The sequence below is a fragment of the Nerophis lumbriciformis genome, linkage group LG19 (assembly GCF_033978685.3).
Source record: "Nerophis lumbriciformis linkage group LG19, RoL_Nlum_v2.1, whole genome shotgun sequence".
Taxonomy (NCBI): Eukaryota; Metazoa; Chordata; class Actinopteri; order Syngnathiformes; family Syngnathidae; genus Nerophis; species Nerophis lumbriciformis.
The window spans coordinates 33,105,779-33,124,436 of NC_084566.2; the positions used below are offsets into that span (position 1 = coordinate 33,105,779).

The 18,658-nt window shown below is 37.2% G+C and overlaps 1 protein-coding gene across 7 annotated transcripts in view; it reads right to left on the bottom strand.

Annotated features, from left to right (window-relative positions):
* LOC133618481 (receptor-type tyrosine-protein phosphatase mu-like) overlaps nt 1–18,658 on the bottom strand; it is a 580,372-nt gene that overhangs the window by 136,491 nt on the left and 425,223 nt on the right. For all 7 annotated transcript variants that reach the window (XM_072915241.1, XM_061978877.2, XM_061978875.2 and 4 more), the window contains 2 exons: nt 11,073–11,290; nt 3,503–3,583 (listed from right to left, as the gene is read on the bottom strand). In XM_072915241.1, coding sequence (XP_072771342.1) covers nt 3,503–3,583; nt 11,073–11,290 — 299 coding nt within the window. The remainder of the gene's footprint in view (nt 1–3,502; nt 3,584–11,072; nt 11,291–18,658) is intronic.

Sequence of the window (18,658 nt, forward strand, 5' to 3'; positions counted from 1 at the left end):
TTTTTGTTTGAGGACAAACATGACCCAAACCTTCCCAATTGTTAGAAAGTCCACTGTTTATTATGTTTGTGTGCATGCTTCACTGATGAGAGTATTTGGTTAACATCAATCTGTCCTACTAATTTTGGCGGTTCTTGAATTCACCATAGTGTGTGGACTACGACGCAAGAAGTTTGTTTACATGTAAAATCTTCCACTCCTTATTTGTCTCATTTTGTCCACCAACAGTTTTTGGACAAAGGTGTGCTTTGTTGATGTTAATGACTTGTCGGAGTGCTAATCAGGCATATTTGGTCAGTGCATGACCGCAAGCTAATCAATGCTAACATGCTATTTAGGCTAGCTTTACGCACATATTGCATCATCATGCCTCATTTGTAGGTATATTTGAGCTCATTTAATATCCTTTACTTTTATCCTCTTTGTATATAATATACTTTTGCATGTCTCAATATGTAATATTAGCTGCATTTCAGATAGATGTTTGTGTGCCATGTTGTTCCAGACCACAGCAAACATTACTTAGCTTGCCAAAGATTGTAATAAATCCATTAAAAGAAGACAGCTTGCGGTTTCCTTTAACTTGGACACACACATCTATACCTTTGGCCATTAAAAGCCAGTAATTTCCAGGAGTTATCTCACCTTCTGAGTAGCCTCTGGTTTACGAATGGTTTCTAATGTTGTAAAAATGTGTACAATAAATATTAAATTTCAACATTTCTATCCACGACGATTTGCTTCAGCCTGCGACACATAGTCATTTTGATAGTAGGCTAATACAGCTAATATAGACACTTAAATCATGTGTTGCCTTCATTATAACACTTATATAAGGCTTTTAATTTTTTGCGTCTCCAGACAGATTTGTATTTCTTATTTTTGGTCCAATATGACTCTTTCAACGTTTTGGGTTGCTGACCCCTGGTCTATGGCTTATGCAATGTAAATTAGCATCAAGCTAACGCATTTTCAAAAGGGGAGACGTTACTTCACAGTGTTTTCTATCGCAACAGGATGCAAAACGGTAATAAATAGTACCGTATTTTTCGGACTATAAGTCGCAGTTGTTTTCATAGTTTGGGTACGACTTATACTCAGGAGCGACTTATGTGTGAAATTATTGACACATTACCGTAAAATATCAAATATTATTATTTATCTCATTCACGTAAGAGACTAGACGTATAAGATTTTATGGGATTTAGCGATTAGGAGTGACAGATTGTTTGGTAAACGTATAGCATGTTCTATATGTTATAGTTATTTGAATGACTCTTACCATAATATGTTACGTAAACATACCAGTTGGTTATTTATGCCTCATATAACGTACACTTATTCAGCCTGTTGTTCGCTATTCTTTATTTATTTTAAATTACCTTTCAAATGTCTATTCTTGGTGTTGGGTTTTATCAAATAAACTTCCCCAAAAAATGCGACTTATACTCCAGTGCGACTTATATATGTTTTGTTCCTTCTTTATTATGCATTTTCGGCAGATGCGACTTATACTCCGAAAAATACGATAACAATATCACTAATACTTGGTTAATGTTCAAGTCACAATATGTAAATTGAGTATTTAGATGGTTATTTAGAGGTCTTTATGATCAGAATAGAATACCTTACATTGACTCCAATTGTAGGCATTCTTTTATGTACGTTTATTTACGAGATAGAATGCATTACAAAAAACATACATCCGTTTTGTTGTCTGTCATAATCAGTGTTGGGACTAACGCTGTTAGTTTCGGCGGTAACTAGTAATCTAACGCGTTATTTTTTATATTCAGTAACTCAGTTACCGTTACTACATGATGCGTTACTGCGTTATTTTACGTAATTTTTTATGTAGTATCAGCTAGAAACAGAAGATCTGAGTGTGTTTTATTGCAGCGCTGCGGTGTCGTCCTTCTGTGTCACAAGGAAAAGAAAAGGCGTGCTTTGTGTAGGGTGGGGGGGGGGGGCTCCCAGACCGTAGTTGAGGGGCGCAGGGGAGACGTTCCTCCAGGGCCTATGTACTTCGGGGCTAACAACCTTCACTTCACTTTACCCCGAAGTGGGTCTTTACAGCTGAGGGTGAATGACGCGGTTTGTTGCAACTTTGTGACTTTATTGGTCGCAGCCATCCACCAGGCTAGAGCACCTGCACGCACTCACTGTCGCCGCTCCCTCACTTCTCTCGCCCACTCACTCACTGACGTCACTCACCTCACATGCTGTCATAACTCAAAGGGCCACACACACACACACACACACACACACACACACACACACACATACGCTAGTCTCATAACAACTAACAAGACATCATGGCGAAGCCAAAAGTCGAGTTTCTTAACATGGAGACATTATCAATACTTTTCTTTTGTCGAGCACAAAGAAAATAACATTTTAGTTAAATGTAAGTTGTGTCTTGGATCAAAGATCCTATCTACTTAAAGTTAAAGTGCCATTATGTTGCAGCTATTTAGAATAGTTTTGTCAATTTGTTCTGGCCTGAAATAAATTGGCCCTTTGAAACATATCTTTGTCTTTGTGTGTTGTATGTAGACCACATTGCATGTCAAGTTGATCAACAGATTGTATTATTCTCCAGTGCAATAACAGTACTGAAATGAAGGCTAAAAGCGCATTAATGGGAGCCTTAAAAAAAAAAAAGAAGTAACTAAATAGTTACTTTTCACAGTAACGCATTACTTTTTGGTGTAAGTAACTGAATTAGTAACTGAGTTACTTTTGAAATAAAGTAACTAGTAAGTGTAACTAGTTACTGGTTTTCAGTAACTAACCCAACACTGCTCATAATGATTGTGAATAAGAGTCAATATTGTGTTGTCTATTTTTGGCGGCTCCAGACAGATTACTTTATTTAATTTTTGGTCCAATATGGTTCTTTCAACGTTTTGGGTTGCCGACCCCTGGTATAGGTTTTATTATGTCCCCAGTTTGACTCTGGAACAGTTCAAATTAAATCAACTTTAATTATAAAGCACATTTTAAAATTTACCACAGGGGTAGCCAATAGGCAGGTTTTTTTATTTTATTTTTTTATTTCAGGCAATGACATTAAAAAAATTACAAAATTGACAACACATAATAATATATATTAAAATAGTGCAAAAGGTAATGTATAGTATGCAATTTATTACCTTTTGCACTATATTAATTTATATTATTATAGGTTAAAAGATAACACAAGAAAACACGATAAAAAAAAAGAACAAACACAAAGGAGATACAAAAAAAAAACAGAGAAACAGTTTCACAGCAGGTGCATTATGGGATGCCATAGCAGGATAGAGACCACAGACTGTTAAAGGGCAGGGAATAAAAAGTGTGTTTTTAAGAGCGATTTAAAAACAGGAAGAGAGGAAAAAAAGTAAGTCGTTCCAGAGCAGTTGATCTTTGTTTCTTATATTTTCATAAGGAAATTTAAGAAGTTTCAGTGTAATGATCATGTAGTAGAAGCTGAATTTTGAGTTTTGAGTGAGGTTACCTGGGTAGAAGGCACTGGTGGGGATGGAGGTGTTGAGCGTGTTAGCTTTTGGCAGCGTGAAGGAGGAAGGAGAGGACCCAGCTATAAGAAAACACACAAAGTTCAACTTTAAAAGTTGTTTTGCGTCACTGTAAAGCAGTGGTCCCCAACCACCGGGCCGTGGCCCGGTACCGGTCCGTTGATCGATTGGTACCGGGCCGCAAAAGAAAAGAAAAAAAAGTTGTTTTATATATGTATTTTTTATTTTTATTAAATCAACATAAAAAACACAAGATACCCTTACAATTAGTGCACCAACCCAAAAAACCTCCCTCCCCCATTTACACTCATTCACACTCAATCGCACAAAAGGGTTGTGTCTTTCTGTTATTAATATTCTGGTTCCTACATTATATATCAATATATATCAATACAGTCTGCAAGGGATACAGTCCGTAAGCACACATGATTGTAAAAAAAATAAATAATAAAAAAAATAAAACATATATATATATATATATAAATTATTACTTTATATAAAACGACTAGGTTTTAATGCAAAATATTGACATTTGTCATATAAAAATCTGACTTTTATCACAATACTAAATATTAAATTTGTGTGTGTCGGTTTTAAAAGTGCTCCCCTCTCTGGTCAACATATGAAATAACAAGTGTGTGTAAAAATGTGAAGTGCTCCCCCTCTGGCCAACATATGAAATAACAAGTGTGTGTAAAAAATTGAAATGCGCCCCTTTGGCCAAAATGATTTGAAAAAATAAAATAAATATGCATGTGGAGACATACTGTCATAACTTGAAGTAAATAATGAAGAATAAAAACCAATTACAAACAAAAAATAAAAAGCAGTCTTTTCCTCACAGTGTGTGGACTTTTTTCTGATAAAATTGGGAACAATTTCTCATATTCTTTCTGTTTCTGTATTTTTGCAATATTTTCTCGTAAAATTATGACTTTATGTAAAAGGACTACTTTTTAATGCAAAATAGTGACATTTGTCATATAAAATTCTGACTTTTATCACAATATTAAATATTAAAATTGTGTGTCGGTTTTAAAAGTGCTCCCCCTCTGGTCAACATATGAAATAACAAGTGTGTGTAAACATTTGAAGTGCTCCCCCTCTGGCCAACATATGAAATAACAAGTGTTTGTAAGAAATTGAAATGCGCCCCTTTGGCCAAAATTAATAAAAAATTACAATTAAATATGTATATAGAGACATACTGTCATAACTTGAAGTAAATAATGAAGATTAAAAACCAATTACAAACAAAAAATAAAAATAAAAATAAATTAACTAAAAGCAGTCTTTTTCTCACAGTATGTTGACTTTTTTCTTATGAATATGGGAACAATTTCTCATATTCTTTCTGTTTCTGCAATATTGCAATATTTTCTCGGAAAATTATTACTTTATGTAAAACGACTACTTTTTAATGCAAAATGGTGACATTTGTCATATAAAAATCTGACCTTTATCACAATATTGCCAATTTTTTTGCCAAGTAAAATTCCGATTAATATTATAATATTGCCCAAATTTAAAAGTTTTATTTTAAAAAGTTTTACTTTTGTCGAGTACAATTACGACTCTTTTCATAGAATTGCCAAAATGTTAAGCTTTTCTTGTAAAACTGCGACTGTTATTGAGTAAAATTCCAACTTTTATCATAAAATCGCACAAATGTTCGTTTTTTTTTGTAAAAATTTGGACCTGCGTTGAGTAAAATTACGACTTTTATTTCAATACCGCCCAAAATTCTAAGATTTTCTTGTGAAACTGTGACCCTTTTACCTGTGAAATTCCGACTCATTTTTCACAACAAGCGTTTTTATATTTGCATAGTATGTATTTATTATTAATGTTGTGAATACAAATCTTTATATATATATATATATATATATATATATATATAGAAAGAAAGTGTGGTCCTAAAGAGGTAGGCATTTTTCGGAGGTCTCAAGACGGTAACAAATACAAGAAATGTGTGTGTGTGTGTGTGTGTGGGTGTGTGTGTCTGTGAGTGTGTTTGTGCTCAAAACAAGCTCCAACAATCCAAAAAAAAAAAACCTACAAAAATGGCTGACATGACTTTAGAAATTTGTTTACTTTTTTCTTATAACTTTGGGAACAATTTCTCATATTCTTTCTGTTTCTGCAATTTTGCAATAGTTTCTCGTAAAATTATTACTTTATGTAAAACGACTATGCGTGACTGTGTGTCGGTTTCAAAAGTGCTCCCCCTCTGGTCAACATATGAAATAACAAGCGTGTGTAAAAATTTGAAGTGCTCCCCCTCTGGCCAACATATGAAATAACAAGTGTGTGTAAGAAATTGAAATGCGCCCCTTTGGCCAAAATTAATTTAAAAAATAAATAAATAAATATGTATACAGAGACATACTGTCAGAACTTGAAGTAAATAATGAAGATTAAAAACTAATTACAAACAAAAAATTATAATAAATTAACTAAAAGCAGTCTTGTGTTGACGTTTTCCTTATAAAATTGGGAACAATTTCCCATATTCTTTCTGTTTCTGTATTATTGCAATATTTTCTCGTAAAATTATTACTTTATGTAAAACGACTATGTGTGACTGTGTGTCGGTTTTAAAAGTGCTCCCCCTCTGGTCAACATATGAAATAACAAGTGTGTGTAAACATTTGAAGTGCTCCCCCTCTGGCCAACATATGAAATAACAAGTGTGTGTAAGAAATTGAAATGCGCCCCTTTGGCCAAAATTAATAAAACATTACAATTAAATATGAATATAGAGACATACTGTCATAACTTGAAGTAAATAATGAAGATTAAAAACCAATTACAAACAAAAAATTAAAAAATTAACTAAAAGCAGTCTTTTTCTCACAGTGTGTTGACTTTTTTCTTATAAATATGGGAACAATTTCTCATATTCTTTCTGTTTCTGCAATATTGCAATATTTTCTCGTAAAATTATTACTTTATGTAAAACGACTACTTTTTAATGCAAAATGGTGACATTTGTCATATAAAAATCTGACCTTTATCACAATATTGCCAATTTTTTTGCCAAGTAAAATTCCGATTAATATTATTATATTGCCCAAATTTAAAAGTTTAAAAAAAAAAAGTTTTACTTTTGTCGAGTACAAATACGACTGTTTTCATAGAATTGCCAAAATGTTAAGCTTTTCTTGTAAAACTGCGACTGTTATTGAGTAAAATTCCAACTTTTATCATAAAATCGCACAAATGTTCAGTTTTTCTTGTAAAAATTTGGACTTGCGTTGAGTAAAATTACGACTTTTATTACAATACCGCCAAAATTCTAAGATTTTCTTGTGAAACTGTGACCTTTTACTTGTGAAATTCCGACTCATTTTTCACAACAAGCGTTTTTATATTTGCATAGTATGTATATATTATTAATGTTTTAAATACAAATCTTTATATATATATATATATATATATATATATATATATATATATATATATATATATATATATATATATAGAAAGTGTGGTCCTAAAGAGGTAGGCATTTTTCGGAGGTCTCAAGACGGTAACAAATACAAGAAATGTGTGTGTGGGTGTGTGTGTGTGTGTGTGTGTGTCTGTGAGTGTGTTTGTGTGTGCGCTCAAAACAAGCTCCAACAATCCAAAAAAAAAACTCTACAAAAATGGCTGACATGACTTTAGAAATTTGTTAGAAAGACACAAAAATAAATATGTATGTGGAGACATACTGTCATAACTTGAAGTAAATAATGAAGATTAAAAACCAATTACAAACAAAAAATAAAAAGCAGTCTTTTCCTCACAGTGTGTGGACTTTTTTCTTATAAAATTGGGAACAATTTCTCATATCTGTTTCTGTATTATTGCAATATTTTCTCGTAAAATTATGACTTTATGTAAAACGACTACTTTTTAATGCAAAATAGTGACATTTGTCATATAAAATTCTGACTTTTATCACAATATTAAATATTAAAATTGTGTGTCGGTTTTAAAAGTGCTCCCCTCTGGTCAACATATGAAATAACAAGTGTGTGTAAAAATTACGACGGTTTTCATAGAATTGCCCAAATGTTAAGCTTTTCTTGTAAAACTGCGACTGTTATTGAGTAAAATTCCAACTTTTATCATAAAATCGCACAAATGTTCAGTTTTTCTTGTAAAAATTTGGACCTGCGTTGAGTAAAATTACGACTTTTATTATAATACCGCCAAAATTCTAAGATTTTCTTGTGAAACTGTGACCTTTTACTTGTGAAATTCCGACTCATTTTTCACAACAAGCGTTTTTATATTTGCATAGTATGTATATATTATCAATGTTGTAAATACAAATCTTTATATATATATATATATATATATATATATATATATATATATATATATATATATATATGGACCTCAAAGACAATAATGTTGAATATTCAATAACATGGCAAATTCTTGCATCCAGCACACCTTACAATAGTGGTAATAAAAGATGCAACCTATGCTTGAAAGAGAAACTGTTTATTATTTACCGTCCAGACCTGTCATCCTTCAACAAGCGCAGCGAAATTGTAACAGCATGCCGCCACAGACGGAAACACCTCCTAGGTAACACATGAGCCAATCACCACGCCCCTATGCCAGCCTGTACCCACCCACTCTGTGCCCTATATAAACCATGGTATGTGAATGCTCCCATTAAAATCTCCTGATGATTGAGGGAACCCCCCCTCATGAAACAGGCCTGTAGAGATGAAATAGTCTTGTGATTTTTTTCCCCACACATACATATATATATATATATATATATATATATATATATATATATATATATAGAAAGTGTGGTCCTAAAGTGGTAGGCATTTTTCGGAGGTCTCAAGACGGTAACAAATACAAGAAATGTGTGTGTGTGTGTGTCTGTGAGTGTGTTTGTGTGTGCACCCATAATAAACTCCAACAATCCAAAAAAAAAAAACTACAAAAATGGCTGACATGACTTTAGAAATTTGTTAGAAAGACACAAAATGTTGTCTTGACGTCAAAGAAAATTAGGAGCAGTTTTTGCACAAAACCGAGACAATTATTCTGGAAACAATTTAAAAGAGAATTTAGAATTCAAAGCGAGCACTGATGTGTCTTGCATTGCAGTACCAATACATCACCTAGGAGGCGACACAGCGTTGTGAAAAGAGTGAAAAGGCTTGAAAGGTTATTTGAAAGCATCAATTTAAGATATAGCTTTGCCCTGTCGAGGATTGTTTGTGATTACAAACTCATTTTAGGAAGTGGGCAAAGATGCCCTAACTGTCAAATGATGGTGTGGCTTTAAAAGGAGATTAAGCACAAAATAAACAGGATGGCGTCAATATGTTTAATGTCTTCTTACTAAAAGTATTACTGTTAAGTCCATATGGGCCCTCTGCGTCCCGGCGCCACAACAAAAAGGTCTGTGAGCCGTGCAGGGTTATTACCAGACGAGCGTCTGATCTGTCACGTTTTAAGCCCAAATGGCAACGTCATTCACCGGCATCTTCGGGTACGCCATTGAGGGCATTACGCTGATAGGCTGAGAAGTAATGGGCTCACATCTTAAATCAAGAAAGGCCATATGCAGCAGACAGTTAATCAAGGTCAGCGCATCACTGGGTGGCTCGCGCCCGGCAGGGGTGGCGGTCCAAGGAGGCCGCCGTGCACTTTTAATCTGATGCTCGGGAGTGTGATTATGGCGGGGTCGAGCCCCGGGCGCAGACTTAGCCCAGCTGCCCATCAACAGAGGATTAAGTTGACCCCGCGAGGGGCGAAATGAAAAGGTGATCATTGACGACGTTTGGTGGGTTTCCTTCTTGGAGGCAGTGGAACGTATGAGGCTAACACCAAAGTTAGACATTGAGAAAAATAAACTTTGACGTCAAAGTTTACAAACCCCGTTTCCATATGAGTTGGGAAATTGTTAGATGTAAATATAAACGGAATACAATGATTTGCAAATCATTTTCAACCCATATTCAGTTGAATATGCTACAAAGACAACATATTTGATGTTCAAACTGATACACATTTTTTTTTTTTTTTTTTAAATCATTAACTTTAGAATTTGATGCCAGCAACACGTGACAAAGAAGTTGGGAAAGGTGGCAATAAATACTGATAAAGTTGAGGAATGCTCATCAAACACTTATTTGGAACATCCCACAGGTGTGCAGGCTAATTGGGAACAGGTGGGTGCCATGATTGGGTATAAAAACAGCTTCCCAAAAAATGCTCAGTCTTTCACGAGAAAGGATGGGGCGAGGTACACCCCTTTGTCCACAACTGCGTGAGCAAATAGTCAAACAGTTTAAGAACAACGTTTCTCAAAGTGCAATTGCGAGAAATTTAGGGATTTCAACATCTACGGTCCATAATATCATCAAAAGGTTCAGAGAATCTGGAGAAATCACTCCACGTAACCAACATTGAATGACCGTGACCTTCGATCCCTCAGATGGCACTGTATCAAAAACCGACATCAATCTCTAAAGGATATCACCACATGGGCTCAGGAACACTTCAGAAAACCACTGTCACTAAATACATTTTGTCGCGACATCTGTAAGTGCAAGTTAAAGCTCTACTATGCAAAGCGAAAGCCATTTAACAACTACATCCATCCATCCATCTTCTTCCCCTTATCCGAGGTCGGGTCGCAGGGGCAGCAGTCTAAGCAGGGAAGCCCAGAATTCCCTCTCCCCAGCCACTTTGTCCAGCTCCTCCCGGGGGATCCCGAGGCGTTCCCAGGCCAGCCGGGAGACATAGTCTTCCCAACGTATCCTGGGTCTTCCCCGTGGCCTCCTACCGGTCGAACGTGCCCTAAACACCTCCCTAGGTAGGCGTTTGGGTGGCATCCTGACCAGATGCCCGAACCACCTCATCTGGCTTTTCTCCATGTGGAGGAGCAGCGGTTTACTTTGAGTTCCTCCCGGATGACAGAGCTTCTCACCCTATCTCTAAGGCGGAGGAAACTCATTTCGGCCGCTTGTACCCGTGATCTTGTCCTTTCGGTCATAACCCAAAGCTCATGACCATAGGTGAGGATGGGATCGTAGATCGACCGGTAAATTGAGAGCTTTGCCTTCCGGCTCAGCTCCTTCTTCACCACAATGGATCGATACAGCGTCCGCATTACTTAAGACGCCGCACCGATCCGCCTGTCGACTTCACGATCCACTCTTCCCTCACTCGTGAACAAGACTCCGAGGTACTTGAACTCCTCCACTTGGGGCAAGATCTCCTCCCCAACCCGGAGATGGCACTCCACCCTTTTCCGGGCGAGAACCATGGACTCGGACTTGGAGGTGCTGATTCTCATACCAGTCGCTTCACAACCGATCCAGTGACCAGTGATCCATTACACCATACATATTTTGGTTTAATTACACACGTCACACACTTGTGCTAATAAATACGCCCTTCCTCACTGTACCGTTACACAGAGACTACAACATGTACAGAAAAACTTGAAGTTCATACATGCATGATTAATTCAGTTCCCCATCCTAAAAGCGTAATTAAAGCGATAAATGAGCTTTGGCTTACCTCGGCCGTTGAGCGTGAGCGCGCACTCGCTGCGCGTGTTGAGCGTGAGCGCGCACTCGCTGCGCGTGTTCAACGTGTGGTTGTGCGTGTCCATGAAGGAAAGGGCCTCGTCACAGTTGGTGCCCTGCTCCGTGTAGCTCTTGTCCATCGAGTTAACCATCACCGTCATCTCCTGGCGGGTGCTGTTCAGCGTCTCTTTGCGTTTCTTGGCCAGTTTCCTACACAAACAAACCATAATGATAATAACTCACGTTGTAAAACAAATCCAGCTAAAACCAAAGTGCTGCAGGTCGCCATCCGGCAGGTCATTTGTCATGATCTGCTCTAGTAATGTTCCCACATTAGGCTTTATTACGCTGCAGTTGACTTATGGAGGTGTGCTCGTGGAGAAGGTGAAGAGGTGTGACTCTCTAACCCAAATCTATCAGAGCAGGTCGTGATTTAAAGTTCACAGTTGTGGACAAAGTGCTGTGAACTCAAACAGTCAACCTGTTTTTACCATAACACTCTTAAAGGGGAACTGCACTTTTTTTTTGGTATTTTGACTCTTATTCACAATCATTATGACAGACAACAAAACGGATGTATTATTTTTTAATGCATTCTATCTCGTAAATAAACAAACAAAAGTCTGCCTACAATGGAGTCAATGGAATGTATTCTATTCCGACCATAAAGACCTTTAAATCAGTGTTTTTCAACCACTGATTACCGTATTTTTCGGAGTATAAGTCGCACCTGCCGAAAATGCACAATAAAGAAGGAAAAAAACATATATAAGTCGCATTTTTTGGGGAAATTTATTTCATAAAAGCCAACACCAAGAATAGACATTTGAAAGGCAATTTAAAATAAATAAAGAATAGTGAACAACAAGCTGAATAAGTGTACGTTATATGAGGCATAAATAACCAACTGAGAACGTGCCTGGTATGTTAACGTAACATATTATGGTAAGAGTCATTCAAATAACTATAACATATAGAACATGCTATACGTTTACCAAACAATCTGTCACTCCTAATCGCTAAATCCCATGAAATCTTATACGTCTAGTCTCTTACGTGAATGAGATAAATAATATTATTTGATATTTTACAGTAATGTGTTAATAATTTCACACATAAGTCGCTCTTGAGTATAAGTCGCACCCCCGGCCAAACTGTGAAAAAAACTGTGACTTATAGTCCGAAAAATACGGTATCTAATTTCACCTATGTAGGTTTAAAATATTTTTTGCAAACCAGTAATTATAGTCTGCAAATGATGTGTTGTTGTTGAGTGTCGATGCTGTCTAGAGCTCGGCAGAGTAACCGTGTAATACTCTTCCATATCAGTAGGTGGCAGCCGGTAGCTTATTGCTTTGTAGATGTCGGAAACAGCGGGAGGCAGCGTGCAGGTAAAAAGGTATCTAATGCTTAAACCAAAAATAAACAAAAGGTGAGTGCCCCTAAGAAAAGGCATTGAAGCTTAGGGAAGGCTACGCAGAACGAAAGTAAAACTGAACTGGCTACAAAGTAAACAAAAACAGAATGCTGGACGACAGCAAAGACTTACTGTGGAGCAAAGACGGCGTCCACAATTTACATCCGAACATGACATGACAATCAACAATGTCTCCACAAAGAAGGATAAAAACAACTGAAATATTCTCGATCGCTAAAACACAGTAGATGCGCTCAAAGAAAAACATGAAACTGCTACAGGAAAATACCAAAAAAAAGAGAAAAAGCCACCAAAATAGGAGCGCAAGACAAGAACTAAAACACTACACATAGGACAACAGCAAAAAATGGCGTGATGTGACTTTGAGACAAGAGCTATATTGATACAGCATATGAAATACATTTGGCAACAACATGCACTTTGAGAGTGCAGACAGCCCAGTTTTCATCAATTAATATATTCTGTAGACATACCCTCATCCGCTCTCTTTTCCTAAAAGCTGATCTGTCCAGTCCAGTTGGAAATGCATCTGCTTTGAGTGTCGCAGGATATCCACACATTCTTGCCATCTCTGTCGTAGCATAGCTTTCGTCGGTAAAGTGTGCGGAACAAACGTCCAATTTCTTGCCACTTTCGCATCTTTGGGCCACTGGCGCAACTTGAATCCGTCCCTGTTCGTGTTGTTACACCCTCCGACAACACACCGACGAGGCATGATGTCTCCAAGGTACGGAAAACAGTCGAAATAACGGAAAATAACAGAGCTGATTTGACTCGGTGTTTGTAATGTGTTTGAGAAAATGGCGGATTGCTTCCCGATGTGACGTCATCGCTCCGAGAGCGAATAATAGAAAGGCGTTTAATTCGCCAAAATTCACCCATTTAGAGTTCGGAAATCGGTTAAAAAAATATATGGTCTTTTTTCTGCAACATCAAGGTATATATTGACGCTTACATAGGTCTGGTGATAATGTTCCCCTTTAAAACTGCTACGCTATGTTGCAGCAATCTATCGCAAAAGTCACTGTGAGAATCCCAGAAACTTTAAAGCCGGAAAGTTTGCTGAAAAATAAATGAGCCGACTGAAAAACAGGAACCGACTTTTTGCATTTTTTTTTTTTTTGTGTGCACATTGCAGGGGTTTCTTCCCCCCCTCTCGACCCCTCTGAAGTGTCCTAGGAAATAAAGGGAGAATTCCTCCTGGAGAGGCTCTCTGAAGCCGGCACTGACCTCAGCGAGGAAGAAGAGAATAGAGGAGTGTCCCGGCGGTGATTAATAAAACATCACTTCATCACTCGGCGGAGTTAACGCTCCATTATTTCGGAAAAAGTATCATCAGCATAGAGAAACAGCTGGAGAGGCAGAACGCTGGGTGGGGGGGGGGAGTAGTGTTTGAGGGGTGGAGGTACATTTGTGATCCCCTCCGCCGCTTTGAAACCTTGTCACCCTTCGCGGACGACTGCAGTCTAACCGCGCTCTCCCGCTGCTTTGTTTTTGCAAATCTCCTCTGTTTGCTCAATTCTGCAAAACTGCCGCCGCGCCGATGCCATATGGCGGGCGGGCCCCCTACAGTCGTTTGCTCCAAGGAGCTCAGCGTGACGCTAATGGCCGATGTGTTCACGGGAGAGGAAAGTGACAGAGGAGTGACATTTTCATCTGCAGGACGCACTCGCTGCCTGCTTAATCTGCAATTAGGAGCGCAAACAACTCGGCGTTGTTGTCTGTTGTTGTTCTGTTACTGTACAACTACTACAGAGTCAAAATGTAGACCACCATGATTGAGGCCGGTTCATCTCTCACGCGGGCCACCGATTAAAAGCACTATAAGTTGAGATGTCCGATAATGGGTTTTTTGCCGATATCCGATATTCTCCGACTCTTAAGTACCGATTCCGATATCAACCGAAACCGATATATATATACAGTCGTGGAATTAACACATTATTATGCGTAATTTTGTTTTGATGCCCCACTGGATGCATTAAACAATGTAACAAGGTTTTCCAAAATAAATCAACTCAAGTTATGGAAAAAAATTGAGGTGGGGGCGAGGGGGCATAGGGGGTAGCGTCCCGGAAGAGTTAGTGCTGCAAGGGATTCTGGGTATTTGTTCTGTTGTGTTTATGTTGTGTTACGGTGCGGATGTTCTCCCGAAATGTGTTTGTCATTCTTGTTTGGTGTGGGTTCACAGTGTGGCGCATATGTGTAACGGTGTTGAAGTTGTTTATACGGCCACCCTCAGTGTGACCTGTGTGGCTGTTGACCAAGTATGCATTGCATTGACTTGTGTGTGTGCAAAGCCGTAGATATTATGTGACTGGGCCGGCATGCAAAGGCAGTGCCTTTAAGGTTTATTGGCGCTCTGTACTTCTCCCTACATCCGTATACCACTCCGTACAGCGGCGTTCTAAAAACTCATACATTTTAGTTTTTGAAACAGATACCGATAATTTCCGAACCGATAACGATAATTTCCGATATTACATTTTAAAGCATTTAAATAAAATCGGGCTGCCGATATTATCCAACTACAAGCAAAGTTGAAACCTGTTTTATGACAGTATTTTGTCAAAGAGTAATACTATACAAAGTAAAGTAAACACTAACTACAAAATGGTGCAAACTAGGGTATTAGTAGAGTATCGCGATACTAATGAATCATATTCGGTACTATACCGCCTCTGAAAAGTACCGGTCTACACCTGACATCCACTGTAATGATACCAACTACAGGAGCGTACATGGTCGATACTACTATGATTACGTCAATATTTTTTGGCATCACAACAATAGTAGACTGTATTTATATTATTCACATGTGAATAATGCTGTATAATAGACTGTATTTATATTATTCACTTGTGAATAATGCGGTATAATAGACTGTATTTATATTATTCACATGTGAATAATGCTTTATAATAGACTGTATTTATATTATTCACATGTGAATAATGCTGTATAATAGACTGTATTTATATTATTCACTTGTGAATAATGCTGTATAATAGACTGTATTTATATTATTCAAATGTGAATAATGCTGTATAATAGACTGTATTTATATTATTCACATGTGAATAATGCTATATAATAGACTGTATTTATACTATTCACATGTGAATAATGCTATATAATAGACTGTATTTATATTCACATGTGAATAATGCTGTATAATAGACTGTATTTATATTATTCACATGTGAATAATGCTGTCTAATAGACTGCATTTATATTATTCACATGTGAATAATGCTGTATAATAGACTCTATTTATATTATTCACATGTGAATAATGCTGTATAATAGACTATTTATATTATTCACATGTGAATAATGCTGTATAATAGACTGTATTTATATTATTCACATGTGAATAATGCTGTATAATAGACTGTATTTATATTATTCACATGTGAATAATGCTGTATAATAGACTATTTATATTATTCACATGTGAATAATGCTGTATAATAGACTGTATTTGGCGACAAATAATGTACGTTTCTTACAAGTATCATCCCTGCAGGACGAGGAATAGCTAAACATGCTTCACTACACACCGTAGCTCACCGGCGTCAAAATGTAAACAAACGCCATTGGTGGATCTACACCTGACATCCACTGTAATGATACCAAGTACAGTAGTGTATCTAGTCGATACTACTATGATTACGTCGATATTTTATGGCATCACAACATCTCCTTTCGTTTAAAAATAATTGTATATTATGTTTATAAACTCAGGAAATATTTCCCTGGACACATGAGGACTTTGAATATGACCAATGTATGATCCTGTAACGACTTGGTATCGGATTGATACCCAAATTTGTGGTATTATCCAAAACTAATGGAAAGCATCCAAACAACATAAGAATAAGTGATTATTACATTTTAACAGAAGTGTAAATAGAACATGTTAAAAGGGAATGTAAGCAGATATTAACAGTAAATGAACAAGTAGATTAATAATTAATTTTTACAGTTTGTCCTTGATAATGTTGACAAAATAATAGAATGGAAAATGACACAATATGTTACTGCATACATCAGCAGACTAAATTAGGAGCCTTTGTTTCATTACTTACTACTAAAAGACAAGTTGTCTTGTATGTTCACTATTTTATTTAAGGACAAACTTGCAATAAGAAACATATGTTTAACGTACCCTAAGTCAATAATGCCATTTTTTGTGGTCCCCTTTATTTAGAAAACTATCGAAAAGTACCGGTAATTAATTAGATATAATTTTGGTACCGGTACCAAAATATTGGTATCGGGACAACACTAATGCAAACAAAAATTACAACACAACAAACACACATTGGGCAACATATAGAGCAACTTGCTTTAAGCAAGCTGAAGCTTCGCTGACAATCTCCTGGGGAACACAACAGTGCATTTATAATAATCTAAAAGGGAACCGCACTTATTGGTAATTTTGTTTATCAAACGCATTCCTTCTGTGAGACAAGACCAATGCATTCTACATCGTAAATAAACGCTAGTAAGAGGTGTCAGGTTCAAACATCGATGACATCGATTAAACAAGACAAGAAGCAAGGAAATAAACAGAGACAGAATTCAATTTTGCTCAATTTGAGGAGAAACGTGTCGACCTGTAACCTCTTACAGTGTCACCCACGCTCTAACAAAAAAAGGTTCACGTCGCCTCTTTTATTTGGATATTCCCTGTTTACTAACAACAGCGGTTTCTAAAGGAATGGGGGGCGGGGGGTATTATTTTCGGTCACATTAACACAAAAGAAAAAGATGCCTCGGGCTTGGACTGGTCCTGGATCGAGCTTGGGCAGGTCTTGGATCACAATAGATAACCCCTCCTGTCTCCTCCCATTATACACAATGGAATTTTTACAAGCCTTTGGCTTGGTGCAACAAAGACAACCTCTTGTCTGTTCACTGGGAACTCAGAGAACGGAAAGTTTTTTGATAGTTTACTTACAATTTTTCTGACAAGAGGTGGTTAACAATGCAAGTAATGGCGATTTGTTCTATTTCGGCAATAAAGCCCTCTAAAAACATTTTAAAAAGTATGTCCAAATTGACACAGTTACGCACCCGACTGTAACAAAAAGGTGCTCGTGCTGCATAGACAGAGAATCTTCCATCCTACGAGTCTGTCAACGTATTTAGACAGACAGAAATACATTAGACATATTGTCTATTCAGCAATATAATTTTATAATTGTATAGCTACTGGATGTACATACAAATCTGTAACACGTGGATGAGGCTCGGTTGAAATCTTTCATGCGTATTTTCCCCCTCTCTTAGCTTCCGCAACGTCCCACCTCTGTTATGGCTTTGACCACGTTCGAGCTAAGTAGAGTTAGCTCCACAGACGGAGGCAAGCCACCGCGTGACGAAGATAAATCTTCATGCAAATGCGGCGCAAAATTTGTACGAGGGGAATATTTAATGATGGATGACCGCACTAAAGATGCACACGCGCCACCAGAGATACAGTACAAGTTTGAGAAAGTGCAGCGTAAAATGTTTGCAGCGCTTGATGAATGGGAGCATTTGTCATGTGAGCTGCACTGGAGAAGATACCAACTTCGAAAATTAAAAGGAGCGCAGACCTCCACCAAAGTCGGTGACATCAACGAGTAAACGTAACAAAAACTTAATTGGATCCTGTTTAATTGTGAAAAAACTTGATTAGTTTTTCTCCAAACTTTTTGACTCTGGGGCCACAATGGCCGAAAATTAGTCAATACAGTGTAGTGTTATGTAAAGTCAATACTATAATATTTGAATGAATTTAATAGCTACAGTAAATCACCAAACTAGTCCAGAAACATATAAAGTTACAATAACTTATAGTCAGTGTTGGGACGCGTTACAAAGTAATGCCGTTATTTTCGGCGGTAACTAATAGTCTAACGCGCTATTTTTTATATTCAGTAACTCAGTTACCGTTACTACATGATGCGTTACTGCGTTATTTTACGTTATTTTTTATGTAGTATCGGCGAGAAACAGAAGATCTGAGTGTGTTTTATTGGAGAGTTGCAGCGGGGAGAAGAGAAGAGGCGTGCTCTGTGTGTGTCTGGGTGTGGGTGTGGGGAGGGGCGGCGTGTCTGTGTTTACTAACAAGACATCATGGCGGAGCC